This window comes from Prunus avium, chromosome 3, assembly GCF_965620075.1.
Source record: "Prunus avium chromosome 3, drPruAviu1.hap1.1, whole genome shotgun sequence".
Taxonomy (NCBI): domain Eukaryota; kingdom Viridiplantae; phylum Streptophyta; class Magnoliopsida; order Rosales; family Rosaceae; genus Prunus; species Prunus avium.
Window position 1 is genome coordinate 36,455,586 of NC_142286.1, and position 27,883 is coordinate 36,483,468.

Consider the following 27,883-nt stretch of genomic DNA (forward strand, 5'->3'; position numbering starts at 1 on the left):
GGGCATCTTTGAGGAAATAAATTAAATCCTTATTGGGCTTTTTCCATTTTTGGTACAAACACCTCTCTCTCCGTTCACCGCCATCCGGAACCAAAGAGAAGATCTATGCGATGAATTCATATCCAATTTGTAACGAGTAAAAACTAATCCCAATCGTCTAGACTCTAAACATACTCCTTCAAACTTCTAAGACGTCAAGTCTCAATCGCACTACTAAGACCTCAAGTAACACTAACAATCAATTTATTACACTTAGAAACTCCACCAAATTAACCAAAGCTATAAAATGTATTACAAGCTTCATTTCATCATTGGATATAAGACTACCTGAAAAACCCAGAGATCAGAGCACAGAAGCGGAAGAGACTAGGATCGAAGAGTGCCATGAGGCAGTGGCGATTGATACCATAAAGAAAATAGAGATACAAAGGAAAACAGAAGAATAGTTTTACTGAATAATCCTCTTCTCATTTACTAAACTTGTTAATTACAATTACATTTGAGGTGTATATATATAATCAAGGCTATACAAAAAACTATCTCTAACAACCTGCTGTAACAACATAACTGCTTAACAAACTAAATGAGCTGTCATGAGTCATGACTTGGCATCTTTGTCTTTAAAACGCCTATTTGCACTTTTTACACTTAGCAAACCAAAGAGTATATTTACCTATATAAACATCTCACACAAATTACTCAAACCTGACCTCTGAATCGCAGGAAACACCACGAGCAGCCCTTTCACACTTGCTCCTTTCATAATCAGGATCATCCGTCTGCAGCTCATACTTGCAAACCGGGCATGTATTTCGAATGCCCAACCAGGGCACAATGCAGTCCTGTTGGTAGTAATGGCAACATGGTAAGCTCCTGACCTTATCCCCCGACGCAATGCCGTCTTTACAAACAGCATAGACCACTTCTTCATTCAACTTCTCCTTTGTGAACTTAACAAAGAGAAGATCCTTGACAATAATTGAAGCCGCCGGTGGATACTACCTTTCACGGCATTACGCATCCTCCACGAATTGCCCGAAAATCGTGTTGATGTACTCTGCAGTCTCTAAGTCAACATCTCCGGAAATTGTTGACTGTCAATAGAATTTCCCACTCCAGACTTCTTGTTTAATTAATGCTTTAATAAGATTTGATATCTCTGGTGCAATGCATGTATGATGTATGCATTTACTTAATTCTGGGTGGTGCATTTTTAAGTAGGACTGACTCACACACCTAATAAATTTTTATAATTACTGCCATTCTTAGTGATGACTATGAATTTCAAATATATATATCCCATTACCTTCTAATTATACTTGGTAAAATTCCCATTACTTTCTGATGTTTAAATTAAAGACTTGCATGTAAAAAATTTAGCATTCTGTCACTCCAAGTAATTTATTTGCATTCAATATTATTGGTTTCAAATACAAATACAGTTTTTGGGTACTTCAAAAATGTTGTCCATTATCGCCCATTTGGATCATTAATCTCAGAAAAGATCGTCTCAGATATACATTGGATGGATTCATCTGTAGCGCAACCTGGCTCAGCACTTCTAATTTCCGCGGCGGTACTGTCATAGACGAAGGCACCCTCATTGTTCCTTTCAATGCAGTTGCGGTGGAGCTGCAATGCAAGCTCAAGCGCCCTCACAACATCATTCATTGACGGCCGTTCGATCCCACTGTCATTCATGCAACTCATTGCAATCTCAACAAACTGATTCAGACAATGAATTTCAATCTTACCCCTTATGCTTGGATCAATAATTTGATCAAGTTCCCCGTCGTGATGACAGCTCCTGACCCACTCAGCCAAGTTCATTTGCCTCAGCTCCACCGTATGCATCACAGCCGGCCTTGCACACAGTACCTCACACAATACTACACCGAACGAATACACGTCCGACTTCTCAGTTAGCCGTTGACGTCGGTAGTATTCCGGGTCCAAATATCCGAAACTACCTTTCACCATTGTACTGATGTGAGTCTTGGACGTGTTGGTAGTGCCCATTTTTGACAATCCAAAGTCCGATACTTTGGCCACCCATTTCTCATCCAATAAAATGTTTGTGCTCTTCACGTCACGGTGGATGATGGTCTCCTTGGCACCGGTATGAAGGTAGCTCAACCCTCGTGCCGCGCCAATACAAATTTGAAGTCGTTGCTCCCAAGAAAGAGGGGGGTTCTCATTGTGGTAGAGATGGTCGGCGAGGGACCCACGTGCCATGTAATCGTACACCAAGATCATCTCATTGTCGTCTGTACAATATCCAATGAGAGACACTAAATGGCGGTGGCGGAGCTGGGAGAGCAGCTCTATTTCCGTCTTGAACTCATGGGCACCCTGTGATGACTCGGGTTTCAGCCGTTTGATAGCTACAGGGGTAGCCCCACCGTCGTCGATATAGCCTTTGTACACGTTACCAAACCCGCCAACTCCAATGATGAAACTATCATTGAAGTTTTGGGTGGCGGCTTTGATCTCAGCCAGTGGAAAGTAACAACATAAATAAGGGGGTAAAGATGACCCGGGAGTCTCTGTTGACTTGGTCGCCCCATGGATGGAGACAAAGGACTTGGCTTTCAGTCGACGCCTGAAAATCAGGAATCCAAAAAGGACAGAGAGCAAGAGTAGGCCGGAAGCTACACCGGCAGCAATGGCAAGTATACGATTGGACTTGGTGTTGTGTTTTACTAAACTTGACGGCATCAAATCGGTGGGTCCAGCAAGATTGCCATTTGGTTCACTTAGCTTGAAGATTTCGAGCCCATTCAAGATTCCAGCATTTGGAATTGCTTGCAGTGCGAGAGAGAGGTTAACTTTCTTCCGGGTTCCACCACGGTCGGTAGACATGGAGACCAAATAGTCTCTGTACACTGGTCTCTCGTTTCCACCACTCCAGTCAATTACGTCGGCTCCTTGTTCTACGGTTTGATCGGCTATTTGGATTGTAAACATTCTGTCTCTAACCTTGGTGATTTCAAGTTGAAACTCACAAAAATGAAGCCTAACCAAGTAAAAAAACTTGGAATCCACCGGAAATTGCCAGGTGAGATTAGTGTCCGCACCCATTGACCGACCACTTTGGTAAACTTCTTTTGGCGCAGTGTAGTTTGCAATTGTGGTAAAGTTGAGTTCAATACTAGTATTTTGTTGTAGAAGGTGGCTCGAACTTAAACTTGAAGTGTCTAAGTAACTTTGCTCCTCAACATAACTATCCCATTTGCGGTACATGCCAGTATCTTTCTTTGGAAAGAGTAAGGGTCCCCCGACATTCAATCGATACACCATCTCTAGAGCAGTCGTGTTTTGAATGGGGACTTTGGTTTGGAAGCCAACAAGGTCAACACCATCATCGCTTTGCGCTGGAGTGTAGTAAAGAGTGCTAGGCATGGATACAATTTCAATGCCGTTGATAAAGGCATATGCATTTGGGCTTGGAGTGAATGTGATGTTCAAACTCTCCTCTCCCTCCTCAATGCTTACACAGAATTCTCTGTATATCGTCTTCATCCTAGACGCATCGGCAGTGAGAGAAGTGTTGAAGTCGTGGAGAAGAGTAAAGCCACCAGTTTTGACGGAGAAGAGGGTGTTGGATCGGTCAAAGTCGTCACCATATGAAGCTGGGTAGAAATACAAACGAATGAACTTGTGGCCGGTGGTGAGTGGAAATGTGTATGTAAATTCAGAGCGAGACAGCCGTGCTCTTTTGTAAGGCACAGTTGGCACTCCGCTGTTAAAGGAGGACGACAGAGATGCTTCTCTTGCTAGGGATGTGTACCTTGAAGCAGCTTGAGCCTGGTGTACTTCAAAGGGAGAAAATGTTGAATTTATGTCTCCAAAGTCTCCAGTCCAATATCGGCCGTCATCCCGATTGACTAGCTTGCCGGTATAGCCGCATTGAAGGGTGATATCACTGACAGGATTGTATGTATTACTGTTTGTAGTGTATGGAGGTGGATCGGGGTTGGGTCCTGCCAGATTGCTATTAGAGTCATTTATTTTGAAGATTTCGAGACCATTCAAGATTGCATCGGTGTATCTAGTGTTCCAATCATTTGGGTTTGCTTGCAGCTTGAGAAAGAGATTTACTTTCTTCTGGCTTTCAGGGTCTGCAGGCATGAACACAACGTAGTCTCTGTATACTGGTTTCCCATTTCCTCCACTCCATGAGATTACATCTGCATTTTTTTCAGCTGTTTGATTGGCTATGTAGATTAGAAAATCTCGATCTCCGATTTGGGTAACTTCTGATTGAAATTCACAAAAATGAAGCCTAACCAGGTAATAAAACATGGAATCTACAGGAAATTCCCAGGTGAGATTGTAGCTCTTGTTTATGGTTTCACTCGTACCCATAGACCGGCCCGTTTGGTATACTTCTGACGGGGCAGAGTACTCTGGTACTGTGGAAAAGTTGAGTTGAATACTCGAGTTTTGTGGTAAAACACTGAACCTTAAACTCTGATCGTCTAAGTACTGGTACTCCTCTAGAGAACTGTCCCAATTGCGATACATTCCAGTGTCCTCACGAAAGAACAGTGAGGATCCACCGATATTGATTCGGTACACCATTTCCAAAGCAGAGTTGTTCTCGATGCGAGTGGTGCCTATATAATTAACTCCATGGCTTTCGGATGCATTGTAGTAAAGATTGGTGGGCATGGATACAATTTCAATGCCGTTGATAAACGCATACGCATCTGGGATTGCTCTGCTTGGACTGAACGTGATGTTCAAGCTCTCTTCTTCTTCTTCCCCCCCAATGTTCATACAGAATTCTCTGTACACCGTCTCCTCCGACCCAGAAGCAGCAGCAGTGACTGACGTATTGAAGTCGTGGAGAAGGGTAAAACCACCGGCTTTGACTGAGAAGAGGGCTTTGGATTGGTCAAAGTCAGGGCCATAGGAAACTGGGTTGAAATACAAGCGGATGAACTTCTGGCCGCTACTGAGTTTAAAACTGTAAGTAAATTCAGAGCGAGAAAGCCGCACTGTGGTGTAAGGCACTCGCATTTGTTGGACGTTGTACGAATGAGGTGCTTCTTTGAATTTGGATTTGTTACCAACTGCTTGGTTTTCAAACGGTGAAAATTTTGAGTTGATATCTCCAAACCAATTTCGGCCATCGTCTTCACTGATCGTGTTGCCGGAATAGCCACAATTAACGGTGATATCTTCAACCGGAGGGTAGATGGGTTGCGGATCGCTGGCTGTGAGCACGGTGACAATGATCAGGTGCACAAACAAGGAAAAGTAGAGGGGTTTGCTGAGAATTGGTTTCATCATGGTAATTGTATAAAGGTGTCTGTTTGATGCTTGGGTTATTAGCAAAGAGAAGTAAAGGGGGGGAGAGTTATATGGATATGTTATGTGTGTGGATCTCTGAGTGGAATATCTTTTGCACATTCCAAGTCAAGCTTTTGGCTGCATATATATACTCTCCATTCAAGATTCTTAATCAACATCGGTCAATTTAATAGAGAATTTGATATGAAGAATTAACAAGTCGTTTGATTACAATTTGCACAAGATAATAAGAAAACAGACTTGGGACTGTAATGTACACGTTGTCTTATTTTCAAGCATGCGCCCATCCAAAATGTGCCTAGTTAGTACTCTTGAGGCATGATCTTGTCCAAATTAATCTGTTTGCAAAGTATCAATTAAGCACTTGTGTATGACTAAGAAACAGAAAAGCATTTGCATACGGATCCACAATAGGATGGTATTCCCATATATATTCTTGGAAATAAATGCACTCATTTCAAATTTTTATTTTTGTTGACCTAAAATCGCAAGTTATAGTTGATAAGAATAAATTATCCTACGAAATTGCACATGATGATTGATAATTTGAATTCCAAACTAGTGCACTGCAAAATATAATCAGTCATATATTTATTCAAAGGACAAAAATCAAAATTCTAGTTTAATTAAAATATATATTAATTTTTTTTAAAAGCTGAAAATCTAACAACCCAAAGAAAATTTAAGTTCAATTCATATTCAACTATATAACAAATGCTGATTTTGTTCAAATTGATCTATTTGCCAGAAGCAATTAAATCCCTAGCAGCCATCCGCCCCACTGGGGGTGTAAGGCACTTGGCTAACAGAAGAGGAGGGAAGTGCTTCATGGACTTGGGATGAGGTGTTGGTGTTAGCTTGGGGTAAAGGGGGAGAATTTTGAGTTGATATATCCAGCCCAATATCGGTTGTCATATATGTTGAGTGAGGTTCCAGAAGAGCCACAGTTGATGGTGATGTCTTCTATCGGAGTGTAGATAGGTGCAGAGAGTAGGGTGGCGACTTGCAGAAACAGGGGAAGGAGGTAAAGAGGCAGAGGAGGGAGAAGGAGTTTCTTCATGGTTATTGTTTTGGAATGCTGCTAATTGGGTTCTTGATAATAGCAAGAGAAGAGAAAGATCAGATACTAATTGGGTTCTTCATGCATATAAATAAAATTAATCACATGTGAAAAGTAATTGCATTTAGGTTGCTACGGCAATGGGTGAAAAAGCCAAAAAAGATTGCTAGGGCAAATACTATCACTTATCTTTTGCCATTGCAAATGAGTGGAAGTACTCTAAAGGAGACGGTCAACGTGTGTTTGGATTCTTGCGCCGCTCTCGAATCTGGAAAAGCTTTTTGTGTCAATTGACTCTCAGCTCTCTATCGATGAAGACCACAAATCATCCACATCCACATGACAAACATCCAGTGGAGAAGTTGACGGGTGTGGTAGACTGACTATATAGAATTTGTACAGAGATTAACTAGAGATGTGAAAGGAAAATAAACTAGGACCACAAACACTACAATCGATTGAAATAAAATTGATGGGGCAGAGGAATATCTTGGCGAGATATTATTGTGGAACTTGGTTGTGTGTGGGAATTGAGTTACTTGACAGCGGAATGGCTGTCTCGTTTGATATTTTTGGCAGATTACTGATGAGGAAGTCGAACTTTGGGTGGTCAAAGCGATAACTGCTAAGTTAATGGACTGTAAAATGGACCAGATGAATCAAGTGGTGATTGTGAGGTAAGTTTGTGTTTCATAGCTTGTGCGCACACACAAACAAACATATATTTATTTATTCGTTCTTTTATGCTTCTTTGTTCTTGAACTGATTTAGCCTTTGATCTGCAGCCGCTGTACTGAGAGAGTATTTGGGCAGCAACAATGGCTTACACTTAGATCAAAGTTAGCAACTTGGAGGGTAAGTAACTGCCTACATCTAGTGCTTCATGCTTTATTTGTCATTCTTGTTTAATAATTGCCAAAGAAACGAGAATTGATTCATTGTACTGTATGAAGACCCACTCTTTTTGTTGCGTAGTCCATAAATCTCATTATTGAATTTGTATATTGACAAAGTTCTCATTGGCAGGGTAATGTTGCAAATGTTATCAGCACAATTCGAGCTAACAGGATAGCTGAAGATGGCTCGCAGGCAGTGCAAGGCTTAGTTATTCGTTAGAAATTTTTTGGTTATGTAGGTTCTTGGCTGACTTATGAAAGCTTGAAGTAGTATTTATGATTCCCAATTATTTTCCCTTTGGACTTTGGATCCAAATGTTTTGGAAATTTTGACAGGAAAAAGGTTTCTTGTTATTTACAAATCTTATGATTATACGCGTGCTAAATGATGAATGACTGCTTATATATCATCACCAACTTCTGTTGCGTTTGACAGGAAAACTCTCTTGTTCTGAAATTCGAATATGTTGGTGATGAATAATATATTTCTGAGAGCAATTGCAGCGTAACAGGTGATCTTTCTCGACCGCGATAGGATTCATTTTGCAATTGTTAGGAGTGGACAGGAAAACTCCTTTTTAGTTTCTTTCCACAAGATTTGGATCTATGACCTTACTATCCATCCGAATCCATCGTTAGCATCACTGGGATATTATCCCATTGAATAATTAAACAAAAGTGGCTGTAATCTGTTGGTTGTGCCTATCATGATTGAGAGGAGGTCTAGTGCCAAATGTTTGAATGAAGTGGGAAAAGCTGCACAGTGTAAATGCAAAGAAATTGCCTGGATACTATACGCAAGTTTATTGCTTTCTGTCAACCCAGTTAACTTTTTGTCTGATTACGTGGTTTAGTTCCCATTACTTTCTGATGACTAAATCAAAGACTTTCATTGCATGTTATATATTTGGCACTAATCTAAATGAAAGATTTTCCACAAATAGAAGATAGTAGACTTTGACTATCATAGGGTAGGCTGTAGACTAAGTGTCAACACTGTTTTGTGGGGTCTCTTTCTTTGTGGTTCTTGTATCTTGCATCGACTGGGCAGAGGGATCTGGGCAAGTTTGTTGTTTTGTGTTAATTTAGTCAGCATTTACTTGGTAATTTGCTCATTGTTTTCTCATGTTTGAATCAAAGACTTTGCTTGCATCTCAAATTTGAGCAGTTTGTCTAAGCACCCACTTTGCTTAATTCCTTTTAGGGTAGACGCAGTGGACTTGAGTAGTTAGTTAATCCTTAGTTATATTACTTACTGGTAGACATGAACCGTAAAAATATATACCGTCGTTAATCATAATTGAAAGATTTTTTCTTCAAAATTTGTAAGTTCTTGTTCTAACTACCATTCTTCTTCTTTTTTCCTTTTTTTTTAGGGGTCAAATTCTAACTACCATTCTTAGGCGTAGTTATGAATTTGTAAGGGAGTCGGTCGTACGCATGTTTGGATTCTTACACCGCTCTCGAATTTGGAAAAGTTTTTTGTTTCAATTGACTCTCAGCTCTCTATCGATGAACACCACAAATCATCCACATCCACATGACAAACATCCCGTGGAGTATTTGACGGGTGTTGTAGACTGACTATATAGAATTTGTACAGAGATTAACTAGAGATGTGAAAGGAAAACAAACTAGGACCACAAACACTACAGTCGATTGAAATAAAATTGATGGGGCAGAGGAATATCTTGGCGAGATATTATTGTGGAACTTGGTTGTGTGTGGGAATTGAGTTACTAGACAGCGGAATGGCTGTCTCGTTTGATATTTTCCATGATTTGGCGAAATGGCACAAAAGACTTTTAGTTTTAGACTCGTCCAAACAAGCTGCGACCCCCCTCGCATTTGCATGCTCGCTTGCTTCTTCATGTTTGAATGTTTCATGATTTTATGTGCATGATGTAGCCAGGAAAAAAAGTTAAAGAAAGACAAAAAACAAACAGCAAGAACCCTCTCACTAGCTAGGGTGGACATTCCCGAAAAATTCTAGTACTATGAGCATTTGGCATGAAAATTCTCTTATGTGATGAATATTTCTAGGAGCAATTACCAGGTGATCTTTCTTCACCCTATAGCAAATGTTTAGAGTGGATACAACTCACTCCTAATTAGTTCTTTCCACGAGATTTTGGATGTAATATTCAACTATCCATGACCTGTCTCTATTTGCATTGTTCTTGTGTAAGGAATGTAACTTGACTCGAGTTTTATCTCAAAAGGTAACGGTGCAATATAAGGAGAACTACCCCTTATCCTTTTATGCACAACTTATTCTCCAACATAGGACAATTGTATTTGATTCATAATTCCTAACAAAGTTGCAATTTATTAAAATTTTACAATACGAAATCTTCTAGAATGATCATGGGACAAACAACTACAATAAACGTAACCCGAGTAAACGACTCATTGCCCCTAATTTTTCATTCAATTAATTTGGTTCAGATACAACTGATATGAAACATTGATGCAACATATTTACTATCAGGGAATAACCTGGGCTATAGCCCAAGTGAGTTTTTATTATTGTTTGCATGCACAACTTGACTTGCTTTTGGGTATACTGATCCTATAATATAAAAACATATCACAACCTTTTCTTTCCTCTTTTAATCTTAGCCGTCCGATTTTGTTAAAATAAATTCAATGGCTGACAATATAATTTCTTTTTCACTTAAAACAAAATATATATATAGAAAATGACACCCATCGAAAGGAATCTCCTGTCTAAAATGTTGGGCTCCCTTTCATCATGTATGGGGTTAATGTTAATGCAAAGCCAAAGAAAATGAGTTTAAACTCACAAATAATAACACGAGTCCTCACAATTTGCCTTTGCCAGCAGCAGCAGCTCCACCTCCACTTCGTTCATAGAAGAACATTACAGAAGAACATTTAAAATTCACCAACTTTGGATCTCCTATTTTGCTTTCCCCCAAGTCGTTCATTGCCTTCAAATTCATTGCAGCAGAGACAAAAAAACCCAACTTTGGATCTTCTACTTTGGATCCTAAATCCCAGAAACAAAAAAACCCAATATTTACAAGGTTATATCTCTCTTTATTAAATATTTTGGTGCAAAGTTCTAGACTCTAAACATACTTCTTCAAACTTCTAAGACCTCAAGTCTCAATTTTGCTGCATAAACACTACTAAGACCTCAAGTAACACCAACAAGAAGCAATTTATTAAACTTAGAAATTCCACCAAATTAACCAAAGCTATAAAATGTTCACAACCAATACAAGCTTCATTTCATCATTGGATATGAGACTGCCCGAAAAACGCCTATTTACAATTTTTACACTCAGCAAACCAAGAGTATATATAGCTATATAAACATCTCACACAAATTGCTCAAACCCGAACTCAAACCTGACCTCTGAATCGCCGGGCTCGCCACGGGTAGCCCTTTCACACTTGCTCCTTTCATAATCAGGATCATCTGTCGGCAGCCCTCACCGGCAAACCGGGCATGTATTTCGAATGCCCAACCAGGGCACAATGCAGTCCTGATGGTAGTAATGGCAACAGGGTAAGCTCCTGACATTATCCTCCGACGGACCGACGCAATGCTGTCTTTACAAACAGCACAGACCACTTCTTCATTCTTCAACTTCTCCTTTGTGAACTTAACAAAGGGAAGATCCTCGACAACACTTGAAGCCGCAGGAGGATACTACCTTTCATGGCATTACGCATCCTCCACTAATTGCCCAAAAATCATGTGGATGTACTCTGCAGTCTCTAAGTCAACATCTCCGGAAATTGTTGACTGTCAACAGAATTTCCCACTCCAGGCTTCTTGTTTGATTAATGCTTTAACAAGATTTGGCATCTTTGGTGCAATGCATGTATGCATTTACTTAATTCTGGGTGGTGCATTTTGAGTAAGACTGACTCACACACCTAATAAATTTTTATAATTACTCCCATTCTTAGCGATGACTATGAATTTCAAAGAAAAATTTATATATATCCCATTACCTTCTAATTACTTGGTAAAATTCCCATTACTTTCCGATGTTTAAATAAAAGACTTGCTTGTAAAAAATTTAGCATTCTGTCACTCCAAGTAATTTATTTGCATTCAACATTATTGGTTTCAAATACAAATACATTTTTTGGGTAATTCAAAAATGCTGTCCATTATCTCCCATTTGGATCATTAATCTCAGAAAAGATCGTCTCAGATATACATTTGATGGATTCATCTGTAGCGCAACCTGGCTCAGCACTTCTAATTTCCGCGGCGGAACTGTCATTGACGAAGGCACCCTCATTGTTACTTTCAATGCAGTTGCGGTGGAGCTGCAATGCAAGCTCAAGCGCCCTCACAACATCATTCATTGACGGCCGTTCGATCCCACTATCATTCATGCAACTCATTGCAATCTCAACAAACTGATTCAGACACTGAATTTCAATCTTACCCCTTATGCTTGGATCAATAATTTGATCAAGTTCCCCGTCGCGATGACAATTCCTGGCCCACTCAGCCAAGTTTATTTGCTTCAGCTCCACTGTATGCATCACAGCCGGCCTTGCACACAGTACCTCACACAATACTACACCAAAAGAATACACGTCCGACTTCTCAGTTAGCCGTTGACGTCGGTAGTATTCCGGGTCCAAATATCCGAAACTACCCTTCACCATTGTACTAATGTGAGTCTTGGACGTGTTGGTAGTGCTCATTTTTGACAATCCAAAGTCTGATACTTTGGCCACCCATTTCTCATCCAATAAAATGTTTGTGCTCTTCACGTCACGGTGGATGATGGTCCCCTTGGCCCCGGTATGAAGGTAGCTCAACCCTCGTGCCGCACCAATACAAATTTGAAGCCGCTGCTCCCAAGAAAGAGGCGGGTTCTCATTGTGGTAGAGATGGTCGGCGAGGGTCCCATGTGCCATGTAATCGTACACCAAGATCATCTCATTGTCGTCCGTACAATATCCAATGAGAGACACTAAATGGCGGTGGCGGAGCTGGGAGAGCAGCTCGATTTCCGTCTTGAACTCATGGGCACCCTGTGATGACTCGGGTTTCAGCCGTTTGATAGCTACAGGGGTAGCCCCACCGTCGTTGATATAGCCTTTGTACACGTTCCCAAACCCGCCAACTCCAATGATGAAATTATCATTGAAGTTTTGGGTGGCGGCTTTGATCTCAGCCAGTGGAAAGTAACGACATAAATAAGGGGGTAAAGATGACCCGCAAGTCTCTGTTGACTTGGCTGGCCCGTGGATGGAGACAAAGGACTTGGCTTTCCATCGTTGTCTGAAAATCAGGAATCCAAAAAGGACAGAGAGCACAAGTACCCCGGAAGCTACACCGGCAGCAATGGCCTTGGTGTTGTGTTTTACTGAACTTGACGGAGTCAAATCGGTAGGTCCAGCAAGATTGCCATTTGAGTCGCTTAGCTTGAAGATTTCGAGCCCATTCAAGATTCCAGCATTTGGATTTGCTTGCAGTGCGAGAGAGAGGTTAACTTTCTTTCGGGTTCCGCCAGGGTCGGTAGGCATGGAAACCAAATAGTCTCTGTACACTGGTCTCTCATTTCCACCACTCCATTCAATTATGTCGGCTCCTTGTTCTGCGGTTAGATTGGCTATTTGGATTGTAAAAATTCGGTCTCTAACCTTGGTGATTTTAGGCTGAAACTCACAAAAATGAAGCCTAACCAAGTATAAAAACTTGGAATCCACCGGAAATTGCCAGGTGAGATTAGTGCCCGCACCCATTGACCGACCGGTTTGGTAAACTTCTTTTGGCGCAGTGTAGTCTTTAATTGTGGTAAAGTTGAGTTCAATACTAGTATTTTGTTGAACGTGGCTTGAACTTAAACTTGAAGTGTCTAAGTAACTTCGCTCCTCAACATCACTATCCCATTTGCGGTACATGCCAGTATCTTTCTTGGGAAAGAGTGCAGGTCCCCCGACATTCAATCGGTAGACCATCTCTAGAGCAGTCGTGTTTTTAATGCGGAAGTTGACTTGGTTGCCAACAAAATCAGCCCCATCTGGGTTTTCAGGAGAAGTGTAGTAAAGATTGCTGGCATGGATACAATTTCAATGCCGTTGATAAAGGCATATGCATTTGGACTTGCCTCGCTTGGAGTGAATGTGATGTTCAGACTCTCCTCTCCCTCCTCAATGCTTACACAAAATTCTCTGTATATCGTCCCCATCCTAGACGCATCGGCAGTGAGAGAAGTGTTGAAGTCGTGGAGAAGAGTAAAGCCACCAGTTTTGACGGAGAAGAGGGTGTTGGAGCGGTCAAAGTCGTCACCATATGAAGCTGGGTAGAAATACAAACGAATGAACTTTTGGCCAGTGGTGAGTGGAAATGTGTATGTAAATTCAGAGAGAGACAGCCGTGCTCTTTTGTAAGGCACAATTGGCACTCCACCGGGAAAGGAGGACAACAGAGATGCTTCTCTTACTAGGGATGTGTAACTTGAAGCAGCTTGAGCTTGGTGTACTTCAAGGGGAGAAAATGTTGAATTTATGTCTCCAGTCCAATTTCGGCCGTCATCCCGATTGACTAGCATGCCGGAATAGCCGCATTGAAGGGTGATATTTGTAACATCCCGGTCCGAAAAAGAATTAAAATAATTAAATTAAGAGAAAATAAATTTGGATGAGAAAATAAATTGAAATAAACAATAAAAGTAAAATGATTTGAATTAATTAAGGGTTTTGAAATTAATAAATATTTACTTAATTTTAAAAGGGGGCCAAAAGGTCATTTTAAGTTCGGGAAGGAATTTGGGAATTCCGATTGTACCGATGCGTAGAGCACGTCGAAACGAGTCCGTAGACACGTAGTGGGCTCAGATCGGAGTTATAACGAGGAAAGTACGATCTAAATACTCCGAGGGGTAAAATCGTAATTGAGGAAAATCAGATTTTAAAAATCTGATTCTCCTCTCTCCTCTCTCACGATCTCTCCCTCCCTCTCTCTGCAAAACAGACCCCCCCCCTTGTGATGGCAGCGACTTCTCTCCTCCACCGCCACCACCACACGCCGCCACTTGGGGTGGCATCGGTCCCAAAAGGACCACCACCGTTCCCTCTTCCAGTTCCGGCCCATCGCCGACCCGATCCGCCGTCGTGATCGCCGGAAACAGCCACGAAACTGGCGGTTTTGGACAGATTTTTCGTGAACTTTCGGCCGCTCGTTCTCCCACTTCCGGCCACCAAATCTTGCGATCCAGGTATGGATCTTGAAACTCTCGAGCTGTTCTAGCTGCTAGTTGGGTTAGATTTGAGAAATTTATGCGTTTTGGTAGTTATTTAAGCGATAGAAAATCTGCCGGTTTCGGCTTCCGGTTCCGGCCACTTCCGGCCACTTTTTGGGGTATGTCCAAGAACAAAAGTGACTCCAAATTAGGTGTATTACCTAGGGTAGGAGTTTGGAGCCAAGATGTTAAGTTTTTCCGGCGAGTGGTTATCGCTTTGGACACCCACGCGCTGCCAGCGCGTGTGCCGGCGCGTGGGCACTGTAGCAGGGAGACATTTTATTCTGAAATGATCTCCTGGTTGTCACGAGCGCGTAGAATTTTACGGATATGAATTCGGATAACGTTTGAACCCCGAACGGATTTTACATATTGTGTGATTTCCGGGTTCGGTAGGTTAGAACCGTTGGATCACTTCCAAATTAATATATGTTGATCTAGGTATTCCTAGGATCGTGCAGGATTCGACGGATCATGAATCGGAGCCCCGGATGTTCCGATTTAATAACTTAAAGTTTGTGTTTTACGATAACCGTCCGATCGTGCGATCATGAGCGATCCGACCGTCCGATCTGAACTAAACTCGTAGGATATGTTTCCTAGATCTTGTGGAACCCATAGGAACTTTCGGATTGTAAAATGGAGGTCGTGGGCCCTGCGGGCCCAGTTGACTAAGTTTGGGTTGTTTGACCCTCGATTGACCATGAGTCTTCCGAAGTAGTCCCACTCTTCGAAGAGTATTAGAACGACCTGTTTGGACGAGGCTTGACCGTCATTTGCTTTATGTTGATTACGTAGGTCTATGAGTTTATTTGTATGGTTTTGTGATGGAAATCTTATGTTTGTGATTTTAATGGTTTAGTTAAACGCTTTATACATTTAATAGTTGAATTCCTCATTTTTGTAAAGTAATTGTGATACATGTGGGTTTGACATATTCGAGTGTCTTGAGTTTATATATAATAATTGAGAAAGTGCTATGTTTGTTGCTTTTGTGTGGGGTACTTAGAATGTTAACTTGTGTGTTATTAGTACTACCTTAGGTACCTCCCCGGTTATGGGTTTTATGTTTGAGAGTTTATTTTGCCCAGGCCCGTCGGAGTTTGTCCAGGCCCTTCGGAGATTTATTTATTTTGCCCAGGCCCGTCGGAGTTTGCCCAGGCCCCTCGGAGATTGATTTATTTTGCCCAGGCCCGTCGGAGTTTGCCCAGGCCCTTCGGAGATTTATTTATTTTGCCCAGGCCCGTCGGAGTTTGCCCAGGCCCCTCGGAGATTGATTTATTTTGCCCAGGCCCGTCGGAGTTTGCCCAGGCCCTTCGGAGATTGATTTATTTTGCCCAGGCCCGTCGGAGTTTGTCCAAGCCTTTCGGATGATTTATTTTGCCCAGGCCCGTCGGAGTTTGTCCAAGCCTTTCGGAGATTGATTTATTTTGCCCAGGCCCGTCGGAGTTTGCCCAGGCCCTTCGGAGATTGATTTATTTTGCCCAGGCCCGTCGGAGTTTGTCCAAGCCTTTCGGATGATTTATTTTGCCCAGGCCCGTCGGAGTTTGTCCAAGCCTTTCGGAGATTGATTTATTTTGCCCAGGCCCGTCGGAGTTTGTCCAAGCCTTTCGGATGATTTATTTTGCCCAGGCCCGTCGGAGTTTGTCCAAGCCTTTCGGATGATTTATTTTGCCCAGGCCCGTCGGAGTTTGTCCAAGCCTGTGATGTCTTCTTAATACGATGCAGTGGGAAAAAAGTGATAATGTTTCAATGTGTTTTTATCGGATTTAAAATTGTAATTGATCTGAAATGTATAGTTGGTTCGGTTGTAAATAATTGTCTATTATCGGAGTTGTGACTATTGATGATGAGAACTACGTGTGGCTTGATCCCTTGCCCAAGGGTACGTAGGCAGCCTGGGGTCTCACCAGGTGTAGCCGCGGAATATTATTGTGTTTAAAAGGTTTGATCGATTCTGTGTATGTGATTGGATTTCTGATGTGGTTTTCGATGTGATTGTTGGATTTGAATCCGGTATAATGATTTTCTGTGGTATTTGTAAAGTTGTTGAGGTCATTGATTTCATGGTTTATATATTACTTGACTTAAGAACATTATGGGTTCTGTTTTGAATTATCTGAAGGCCGAAGGCCTATTATGTGATTGCATGTTGATAACTTGTGCATGCTGGCTGTTGGGATATTAAAATGTGAATTTTGTGCAGGTTGAAATTTTGGGGAAAGCCAAATTTTAGGGCAGACTCTGCCGAAATTTCGGCAGAAAGTCTCGGTTCTTAGTAAGTGGGCCCGGCATCAGTGTGATGTCGAAAATTTCCACAGGATTCGTCTCGGGTTCCGAGGAATTCGGGGCGGGTCTTGTCAATATTACTGACAGGATTGTGTGTAGTACTGCTTGGAGTGTATGGAGGTGGATCGGGTTGGGTCCTGCCAGATTGCTATTAGAGTCATTTATTTTGAAGATTTCGTGACCATTCAAGATTGCATCGTTGTATCTAGTGTTCCAATCATTTGGGTTTGCTTGCAGCGTGAGAAAGAGATTTACTTTCTTCTGGCTTTCAGGGTCTGCAAGCATGAACACAACGTAGTCTCTGTATACTGGTTTCCCATTTCCGCCACTCCATGAGATTACGTCTGCATTTTTTTCAGCTGTTTGATTGGCTATGTAGATTAGAAAATCTCGATCTCTGATTTCGGTAATATCTGGTTCAAATTCACAAAAATGAAGCCTAACGAGGTAATAAAACATGGAATCTACAGGAAAATCCCATGTGAGATTGTAGCTCTTGTTTATGGTTTTATTCATACCCATAGACCGGCCCGTTTGGTAAACTTCTGATGGGGCAGAGTACTGTGGTACTGTGGAAAAGTTGAGCTGAATACTTGCGTTTTGTGGTAAAACACTGAACCTTAAACTCTGATCGTCTAAGTACTGGTACTCCAATTCTTCATTATACCAATTGCGATACATTCCAGTGTCCTGATCAAAGAACAGAGCGGATCCACCGATATTGATTCTGTCAAACTTTCCAGGTTAACGGGCCGAGGGCCCACTCCAACAACACCGATACTGTCCCCACTTTACCACCTGCACAATCCTCAGGTGTGGGGTTTTATCACAAAAGGTCTCGGTATTAGTTAGAGTGGGGTAATTCTATTTAAAGTACTATTTCTCCTTCCCTCTCTCCGATGTGGGACACAATTGGTTTCAACACTCCCCCGCACGTGAGACCCCATTTTATGGGTCACACGTGGAGATCCACACATTGGCAACCATGTGGAGCCATGTAGGGACTCACCTATCGCGCGGGGCCAAACGGGGACCCACCCATCACGTGGCACCTTTGGCCTACATGGAGCCAAATGGGGACTCACCCATCGCGCGGGGCCAAATGGGGACCCACCCATCACGTGGCAAGTACGGGCCCGTAACCTGGCTCTGATACCATGTCAAACTTTCCAGGTTAACGGGCCGAGGGCCCACTCCAACAACACCGATACTGTCCCCACTTCTCTGATACCAAGTCAAATAATATGGATAGAATATTTTCAGATGTATTTCATTCTCCGAAAGGAGGTATTTATAATACAGGTTACAAACCCTAGTAGGGTTTAATTAGGAAATAAGTGGAATCCTAATTACATAATATCTACACAAAAGGAAAAATAAATAAAACCCAAATAGAATAGGATATGCTCTACTCGCCAACACTCCCCCTCAAGTTGGAGCAAAGATGTCACGCATGCCCAACTTGTCAAGCGAGTTGAGAAAGATACTCGTAGAAACAGCTTTCGTAAGAACATCAGCTAACTGATACTCTGAACGGATGAAGGGGAAGGACACAATCTTCGCATCCAACTTTTCCTTAATGAAATTTCGATCAACCTCCACATGCTTTGTACGGTCATGTTGTACAGGATTATGAGCAATTGCAATCGCAGCCGTATTGTCACAATATAACTCCATGGGTTTATTAGGCCCAAAATCAAGGTCTTTCAACAATCTTCTCAACCATAGTAACTCAGATACACCATGGGCCATTCCCCGATACTCGGCCTCAGCACTAGATCTAAACACCACCTTTTGTTTCTTGCTCCTCCACGTAACAAGATTGCCACCCACAAATATAAAATACCCAGATGTCGAAAGCCTATCTGTGGCTGAACCTGCCCAATCAGCATCTGTATACCCTTCTACATTTGTATGGCCATACTTTGAGAAAATTAACCCCTTGCCAGGAGTTACTTTCAGATACCTTAAAATACGAGTCACAGCCCCCATATGATCTACACTAGGAGAGTGCATAAACTGACTCACTATATTTACAGCATATGCAATATCTGGACGAGTATGAGCCAAATAAATCAACTTCCCCACAAGTCGTTGATAATGTTCTTTATCAGTTGGAACTTGATCAGGATACAACCCCAACTTGTGATTCTGTTCACTAGGAGTATCAATGGGTTTACAATCCAACATTCCAGTTTCTGCAAGCAAATCCAAAACATACTTTCTTTGGGACAAAAAAATACCATGCTTAGATCTGGAACTTCAATCCCAAGAAAGTATTTCAAGTCACCTAATGATTTCATCTCAAATTCAGACGCAAGATATTTCTGAAGACTCTGTATTTCCACCTGATCATCTCCAGTTACAATCATATCATCAACATAAATTATTAAAGCTGTCAATTTACCTCTGCGACGTTTCAGAAACAAGGTATGATCTGAGTTACTTTGTACATACCTAGACTTCCTCATAGCTGCAGCAAACCTCCCGAACCAAGCTCTTGGAGACTGCTTTAGTCCATATAATGATTTCCGTAACTTACACACCATACCCTCCTTAGAGGTTACAAGGATACCCGGTGGAGGATCCATGTATATTTCTTCTTTGAGGTCACCATGGAGGAATGCATTCTTGACATCAAATTGTAATAGCGGCCAATCATGATTAGCAGCTAAGGACAAGAGTACGCGTACAGTGTTGAGCTTGGCTACTGGAGCGAAAGTCTCCGTGTAATCCACTCCATAAGTCTGAGTTTACCCTTTTGCTACCAATCTTGCCTTGTAACGGTCAATAGAACCATCAGCATTATGCTTCAAAGTAAACACCCATCTGCAGCCAACTGCCTTTTTTCCTTTTGGCAAAGGAACTAACTCCCAAGTAGCATTCTTGTTCAAGGCTTCCATCTCAATATGCATTGCATCTACCCAGTTTTGATCAGATAGAGCATCCTGCAACTTAGTTGGCACACATACACTAGACAATTGACACAAATATGATGCATATGACTTAGATAAACGATCAGTTGACATATAATGGTTAATGGGAAATTTGGACTTGGCATGTATATCAGGAGAATATTGTATTTTAGGTTTCCCACGGGTAGTGCGTGGGGGCAATGAATAAGTAGGCACATCACTAGAAAGTACCTCATTATCATGAGTTGATTGGGGCAGTGGCAGGGCAGAGGGGGGTCTTGTATCAATTTCATCTGTACGAGAGTCGCTAGTATCACTGTTATGTCCTTCTGAGAGAGGCTCGAAAAATTCCAAAATATCACCTGGCGACCGGTCGTGACATTCCTGGCGACTGGTCGCTTCACTCGTATCGTCATTGTCGTCGCTCGTCGAGGCAGGCGACCGGTCGTTTCCTATGTGCGACCGGTCGTTCACTTCTATGCGACCGGTCGTATCTAGGCAGATTCGTTCACGACCGGTCGCTTCCTCCATGCGACCGGTCCCTTCCTGTTCTTCAAAAAATCCTTCTTCATGTTCTTCAGAAATTCCTTCTTCATGTCCAACATCTTCCATATTTTTCACTCCGAAACTCTTCAATTCACTCCCCCTCTCCCCCTGAATTGGAGAGGAGGGAGATACATAATAAGGCACTTCTTCATGGAAAGTCACATCCAAAGTAACATGCACCTTCTGGGTAGGTAGATGATAACACTTATAACCCTTCTGAGTAGAAGAATAACCAATAAAGACACATCGCAGAGCACAAGGATCAAGTTTACTCCGTTGATGAGAGTAGACATGAACATAAGCAACACACCCAAAAACTTTAGGGGGCAACTTGGAAACGGAGACAGGGGAAACATGGTCACCAAACACATCATGTGGAGTCTTGAAATCAAGAACCCGGCTAGGAGTACGATTAATCAAATAGGCAGCAGATAGAACAGCATGCCCCCAAAGGTGATGGGGAACAGACATATCCAACATGAGTGAGCGGGCAACTTCAAGCAAGTGTCGGTTCTTTCTTTCAGACACACCATTTTGTTGAGGAGTAAAAGGGGTTGTTGTTTGGTGAATAATCCCTTGAGTACGGAAGAAAGACGCTAAAGTATTATTCACATATTCACCTCCGTTGTCTGTCCGAAATACTTTGACCCGAGCATGAAACTGAGTAGACACCATAGTACAAAACTCTGGAATGATGGAAACAACATCATGTTTATTTTTCAGCAAGAAAACCCAAGTAAGTCGGGTACAATCATCAATAAATGTGACGAACCAACGAAATCCGTTCGAAGTAACGCGAGCCGGACCCCACACATCAGAATGCATTAAATCAAAAGGCTTTGCAGCTTTACTGTCACTTAAAGGAAATACAGTGCGATGGCTCTTGGCCAAAATACATGTCTCACACTTAAAACTGGACTCATCACAGGAGCGGAATAAAGATGGAAACAGACGCTTAAGGTAGCCAAATGACGGGTGTCCCAAGCGACGATGCCATAACCAAATTTGTTGTTTGTCTTTGACACTGCAACTTTGAACAGTATTAACGACACGATCACGAACTGGTGCAGAGGGCAATGTCAAATAATATAACCCCCCCTATCCGTTTACCATGCCCAATCATCTCGTGAGTCCTAAGATCCTGAAAAGAGCAATGGGTAGGATAGAAAGTAGCAGAAGCATTAAGTGTATCAAGTAAGCGACCAACAGATAACAAGTTACAATGGATATTGGGAACTAATAACGCATGAGACAAGGACAGAGTTGGGGTGAGAGAAATGGTGCCCTCGCCAATAATTGGAGAGGGCAAGCCATTAGCACTAGTTATGTATGGGTTACGGGTGTTACTAGACAACTCATCAAAAAATTTAGCATCATAAGTCATATGATCAGAAGCACCAGTGTCAATTATCCAAGTATTAGAGCCAGTACCTGGAATAGAGTCAGAAACACGCAAATTCGCATAAGCAGCAGCAGCACCAACAATGGAATTATCACCCATGATTGTAGCAGAAACCCAACAAATCACGCAGAGTATACAACAGAACACAGCACAGACACAAATCCGGCAGATGTACGAAGACAGTAGAGGCACGAACACAGTAGAGGCAGATGCACGAAGACAGTAGAGGCACGAACACAGTAAAGGCAGATGCACACAGCGGAACACGGCAAAAGCACAGGAAATAGAGGCACGAACACGACAGAGCACACAGCGGAACACGACAAAGGCGCAAGCACAAGAACCCTAAAGAAATTAGGGCACACAGTAGAACACGGGTGGGCACAACACACACACTTGACATGGTTAACGGGCCGAGGGCCCACTCCAACAACACCGATACTGTCCCCACTTTACCACCTGCACAATCCTCAGGTGTGGGGTTTTATCACAAAAGGCCTCGGTATTAGTTAGAGTGGGGTAATTCTATTTAAAGTACTATTTCTCCTTCCCTCTCTCCGATGTGGGACACAATTGGTTTCAACAGATTCGGTACACCATTTCCAAAGCAGAGTTGTTCTCGATGCGAGTGGTGCCTATATAATTAACTCCATGGCTTTCGGATGCAGTGTAGTAAAGATTGGCGGGCATGGATACAATTTCAATGTCGTTGATAAACGCATACGCATCTGGGCTTGCTAGGCTCGGACTCGGAGTGAAGGTGATGTTCAAGCTTTGTTCTGATGACTCCATGTTGAGACAGAACTCTCTGTATATCGTCTCTGTTCCGTACGCATCTGCAGTGACTGAAGTGTTGAAGTGGTGGAGGAGGGTAAAGCCACTGGCTTTGACTGAGAAGAGGGCTTTGGATCGGTCAAAGTCAGGACCATATGAAACTGGGTTGAAATACAAGCGGATGAACTTTTGGCCAGAAGTGAGTTTAAAACTGTAAGTAAATTCAGAGAGCGAAAGGCGCGCTGTGGTGTAAGACACTTGGTGGACGGTGTACGAATGAGGTGCTTCTCTGAACATGGATGTGTCACTGCCAATTGTGGGGGAAAAGTTTGAGTTGATATCTCCGTGCCAATATCGTTCATCATATTCATTTAATAAGTTGCCGGAATAGCCACATTTAACGGTGATATCTTCCACCGGAGTGTAGATAGGTGGCGAATCTCTAGCGGCCACGAGTAGGAGGGTGATAATTTGGAGAAACAAGGAAAGGTAAAGTTGAGTAGTAAGAATTGGGACGTTCTTATTCATGGTAAGAAAGACAGGGTGGTTTCAGGTGTGTTGTGTTGGTGGTGGATGAAGTGGGAAGGCTGCTGCTCTGCTTAATAACAAGCTGGTTGGGTTGGGTTCTTTTCAATCAAAGAATTATTATTAGGTGGCTGGCTGGCTACGGACTTCAAATTATTAAAGATTACTTTGGATCAACATATCAGTCAAGATAAAGTAAGTCTTGTGCATGAAAAATTTGTGTCACTGCTGATAAGTCCATAAAATTACATATTTATGTACTCTTTATACTTAGTTTTTGTAGGAGAATTTGGTTTAAAAAGGACTTATTACTTTATTTTCTCAATTTTCAGCTTTCCAGAGCAAGTAATTTGTTTTCAACGGAAATACGACTTTTTGGTGGAGTTTTAGCACAAGACCAATTGGAGATGAAAGCTAAGATCTTGAAGATGATTGTGGAATTTTTCTAGAATTTTCGGAGCAGCCAATGAGAGCAGTCTTTGAAGTTAAGTCAGCATAAGATGCAATCCCGTCAAAGCTGTGCTGCTGTGGAAGAATGACCATTTGAAGACTTTCCTGATTTTTCCTCAAGGCGTGCGATATATGGATGGAAAGATAAGACAAAAATCTACAATTTACATATTTTTCCCGATTTTTCTTGGAGGAGGAACAACCCCAAACGTGCAAGCAAAGTAATTGACATGTTATCCCAGTCCAAGTAGGAAGAGGAGTCAAGTGCTTACCCATTTTGAATTTATGTTTTAATTAGGTTTTTCTTTATTGTTGGGCTGCTGTAAAAGCCCAGCTAGGGTAGGAATAGACGTGGGGTGTCCTATTTAAGCATGAGAAACAACTCCTTTGGGAGGACGGAAAAGACGAGGAGAAATTGGAGACGCCGGAAGAGTACCGCAATTGGCTAAGTTTTATTGTTTCTTCCTTATGTTTTTGTTGATGTCAAATTCTAAGATTATGTGTAACTAATTTTCTTTTGCTAGGGCATGATGTAGCCCTAGTATGATAATCTAGTTTTCTTATTTTACCTATCTATTGATTGCCGTTTGATGTTGGATTCTTAATCACTGTGCTTAATAACTTGGTTGATTATCTTGATGCTTGATCACCATCTAGACTTTTAATTGAGTAATCGGATGCAAATTAGAGTAAATACCATACTTAATTTGAGGCTTGCTTCTTGTGATTAGGATTTGTAATTCGTCTAGGGTAAATACCATACTCCTAGGGTTTACATGCTTGTTCGAGGTTTTCATAGGTCTTAATGAGTTTCTATGTGTTGATATTTGACCTAAATACCATAGGCGAATTGCATGTAGGAATATACGAGTTAGCCTAAATACCATAGGTAATTCATGAAAAAGGAAAACTAAGCGGCGACATCAAATGGTTAGTAAATAGGTAGGTGAATAAGAGGCTAGATCGGATTACTAGTGGTGAATTCATTGTCCTAGTGCTTTTATCAATTTGAATTTCTTATCCTTGTGTTTCGTGACTTTCTACTTATTTTGTCTTTTAATTTCGTTGTTAATTAAATCATTCTTTCAAAAACCCCTTTTGTGTTTACGTGAGTATGCTACGTGTTTAATTTCTTGTTTATATAATTAGAGTAGTTAAAGTATTTTGTGAAGGAAATTAGGTTAGACTAATTGGAAGTTGAACTCAATCCTCGTGGGAATGACCTCGTATTTGCCATGCTATATTACGATTGACCTTGTGCACTTGCGAGTATAATTTGTGTTTAGACTAATCTTTATAATCTCAATTTTTCAGGTTGTCTAAAATTCACAACAACTGCTGCTGCCCTTTCCGTATCATTCGCTGAACAGAAAATGAGGAGAAAAGAAGAGCAAATGATACATTGACACATCAGCGGGTGTCACTAAGTGTGTCAATGTTGTGTGTCCAAATAGCATTACTCTTCCATATCTCGTCATCAATGACGTGGGTAGAAAGACTCAGAGATAAAAAGGTCAAAAGGTTGGGAAGTTTCTATGATGGAGCTTGAGGTAACAACATGGTAATTGCATCAAGGTGTTTGTTTGATGCTTGGGTTGTTACATATATATATATATATACATAGGGCTTAAAGATATGTTATGTGTGGGTGGGTGGATCTCTGATTGGAATTTCTATTACACATATGATCATCAAAGACTTTTCCAAGTCAAGCTTTTGGTTGCATCTACTCTAAATTCAAGATTCTTGATCAACATCAGTCATTTTAATAGAGACTTTGATAACAACTTAACTTCGTTTTTGGGTTGGCTGTGGACTTGAAGAATTAACAAGTCTTTGGATTACAATTTGTACAAGATAATAAGAGAACAAACTGGGGACTGTAATGTACACGTCGTCTTATTTTCAAGCATGCACCCATCCAAAACGTGCCTAGTTAGTATTCTTGAGGCATGATCTTGTCCAAATTAATCTGTTTGCGAAGTACCAATTAAGCACTTGTATACGACTAAGAAACAGAAAAGCATTTGCATACGGATCCACAAGAGGATGGTATTCCCATATATATACTTGGAAATAAATGCACTCATTCAGACTTTTATTTTTATTGACCTAAAATCGTAAGATATGGTTGATAAGAATAAGTTATCCTACGAAATTGCACATAATGATTGATAATTTGAACTCCAAACTAGTGCACTGCAAAATATAATTAATCATATATTTATTCAAAGGAAAAAAATCAAAATTCTAGTTTAATTAAAATATATATTAATTTTTTTTTAAAGCTGGAATCTAACAACCCAAAGAAAATTTAAGTTCAATTCATATTCAACTATATAACAAATGCTGATTTTGTTCAAATTGATCTATTTGCCAGAAGCAATTAAATCCTTAGCAGCCATCCGCCCCACTGGGGGTGTAAGGCACTTGGCTAACAGAAGAGGAGGGAAGTGCTTCTCTGACTTGGGATGAGGTGTTGGTGTTAGCTTGGAGTAATTCAATGGGGGAGAATTTTGAGTTGATATCTCCAGCCCAATATCGGTTGGCATATATGTTGAATGAGGTTCCAGAAGAGCCACAGTTGATGGTGATGTCTTCTATAGGAGTGTAGATAGGTGCAGAGAGTAGGGTGGCGATTTGCAGAAACAGGGGAAGGAGGTAAAGAGGCAGAGGAGGGAGAAGGAGTTTCTTCATGGTTATTGTTTTGGAATGCTGCTAATTGGGTTCTTGATAATAGCAAGAGATGAGAAAGATCAGATACTAATTGGGTTCTTCATGCATATAAATAAAATTAATCCCATGTGAATAGTAATTGCCCTCGGTTGCTATGGCAATGGGTGGAAAAGCAACAAAAAGATTGCTAGGGCAAATACTATCACTTATCTTTTGTCATTGCAAATGGGTGAAAGTGCTCTAAATGAGACGATCAACGTGTGTTTGGATTCTTACGCGCTCTCGAATCTAGAAAAGCTTTTTGTGTCAATTGACTCTCAGCTCTCTATCGATGAAGACCACAAATCATCCACATCCACATGACAAACATCCAGTGGAGAAGTTGACGGGTGTGGTAGACTGACTATATAGAATAAGTATAGAGATTAACTAGAGATGTGAAAGGAAAATAAAATAGGACCACAAACACTACAATCGATTGAAATAAAATTGATGGGGCAGAGGAATATCTTGGCGAGATATTATTGTGGAACTTGGTTGTGTGTGGGAATTGGTTTCAAACTAACATAACAAATAAAAATCCCCAACAATATTGGGTTTCGATAGGGTAATTACCTTTGCTTTGCATGTAATTTGGCAAGTGTTAAAAACATCTGAGGTTTAGGGATGCCAATAATTTTCCTAGTAACAATTTTGTTTTCAGTAATTTTTCTTGATTTTCCAAGGTTTTTCATTTCCTCTGAACTGAAAAGGATAAAATGTTGTTGATATAAACGCCCTTCTTATTTCATTTGAATTGAACCTTATTTTCTTAATTAAACTGGGCTTGAGATCTTGGAGTTGGAGGGTGAATCTTCTTCTCCTTGCGGTTCTTGTAAGGCAGCCGTCGTGAGAAGATAGAGACTTGAGTTAGTTACTTGACAGCAGAATGGCTGTCTCGTTTAATATTTTCCATGATTTCAGCGAAATGGCACAGAAGGATTTTAGTTTTAAGACTCGTCCAAACAAGCTGCGACACCCCTCGCATTTGCATGCTTGCTTGCTTCTTCATGTTTGAATTTTTAATGATTTCACGTGCAGGATGTAGCTAGGAAAAAAAGTTAAAGAAAGACAAAAAACAAACAGCAAGAACCCTCTCACTAGCTAGGGTGGACATTCCCGAAAAATCCTAGTACTAGGAGCATTTGGCATGAAAATTCTCTTATGTGATGAATATTTCTAGGAGCATGTTACCAGGTGATCTTTCTTCACCCTATAGCAAATGTTTAGAGTGGATACTGTTGGAAAATTGGCTCGCATAAAGGATACAAAGTTTCGGACTAGCGACCGGTCGCCTGCTATTTGCGACCGGTCGTTTCGAAGCAGAGTCGAAGTCTGGAGCGAAACCTTCTTGCGACCGGTCGCAAGCTACCAGCGACCGGTCGCCCAGCACGTGCTGTTTCTGATTCCTCGAGTTTTGGACTCCATTTTTCAAGGGCTATCGCCTCCTACCTACTTGCAAGGACTCTAGGGGTCACTTCTAAGTCAGAAGAACGTTGGCAATCAGTTGGGAGGTTGGAGGTAGCATTGAAGGACATTGGAAGACTTGTTTTCAAGGTGTAGCCACCCTATGGTTCTATATAGGGTGGCTACACAAGTAACCATCAATACATAGCTTGTGGCTGGCCTAACCTGTGGTCTATGTCAGGTACTCAAGGGCAGAACGTAGGAGACAAAGCAAAGGTCTTCTCTCAAGTCTAGAGGCTCATGTATTAAAAGGAAAGAGTGTGCAAGTCTGATATGTG

General features: G+C 41.4%; 3 protein-coding genes across 3 annotated transcripts; 1 reads left to right on the plus strand and 2 right to left on the minus strand.

Moving 5' to 3' along the window:
• Positions 1 to 1,361: 1,361 nt before the first annotated feature.
• Positions 1,362 to 5,471, minus strand: LOC110746216 (receptor-like protein kinase FERONIA). Its single transcript, XM_021946424.2, has one exon. It carries the CDS (start codon positions 5,416 to 5,418, stop codon positions 1,471 to 1,473), a length of 3,948 nt encoding a protein of 1,315 aa, XP_021802116.2. The 5' UTR covers positions 5,419 to 5,471; the 3' UTR covers positions 1,362 to 1,470.
• Positions 5,472 to 6,946: 1,475 nt separating this feature from the next.
• Positions 6,947 to 7,662, plus strand: LOC148296069 (eukaryotic translation initiation factor 3 subunit M-like; the record flags this gene model as incomplete). Its single annotated transcript, XM_088250690.1, has 3 exons — positions 6,947 to 7,056; positions 7,165 to 7,234; positions 7,406 to 7,662. Coding segments are annotated over 3 exons (270 nt in total), but the record flags the coding sequence as incomplete, so codon positions are not given.
• A 3,663-nt stretch (positions 7,663 to 11,325) lies between these two features.
• LOC148296070 (receptor-like protein kinase FERONIA) lies at positions 11,326 to 24,998 on the minus strand. The gene is made up of 4 exons (XM_088250874.1): positions 24,969 to 24,998; positions 22,272 to 22,967; positions 16,940 to 17,546; positions 11,326 to 12,692 (listed from the first exon to the last, which is right to left on the minus strand). Exons 1-4 carry the CDS (start codon positions 24,981 to 24,983, stop codon positions 11,428 to 11,430), a joined length of 2,583 nt encoding a protein of 860 aa, XP_088107000.1. The 5' UTR covers positions 24,984 to 24,998; the 3' UTR covers positions 11,326 to 11,427.
• Between the last annotated feature and the right edge of the window lie 2,885 nt (positions 24,999 to 27,883).

Excerpts from the sequence above, each read along its gene's own strand:
- LOC110746216 (XM_021946424.2), bottom strand. The coding sequence starts at position 5,418 with ATGTGCAAAAGATATTCCACTCAGAGATCCACACACATAACATATCCA.
- LOC148296070 (XM_088250874.1), bottom strand. Across the intron at positions 17,547-22,271 it reads ACAACTCTGCTTTGGAAATG|TTTGACAGAATCAATATCGG; the intron begins GTGTACCGAATC and ends TAACCTGGAAAG. Across the intron at positions 12,693-16,939 it reads CAATCTGGCAGGACCCAACC|CAAATGGCAATCTTGCTGGA; the intron begins CGATCCACCTCC and ends AGCTAAGCGACT.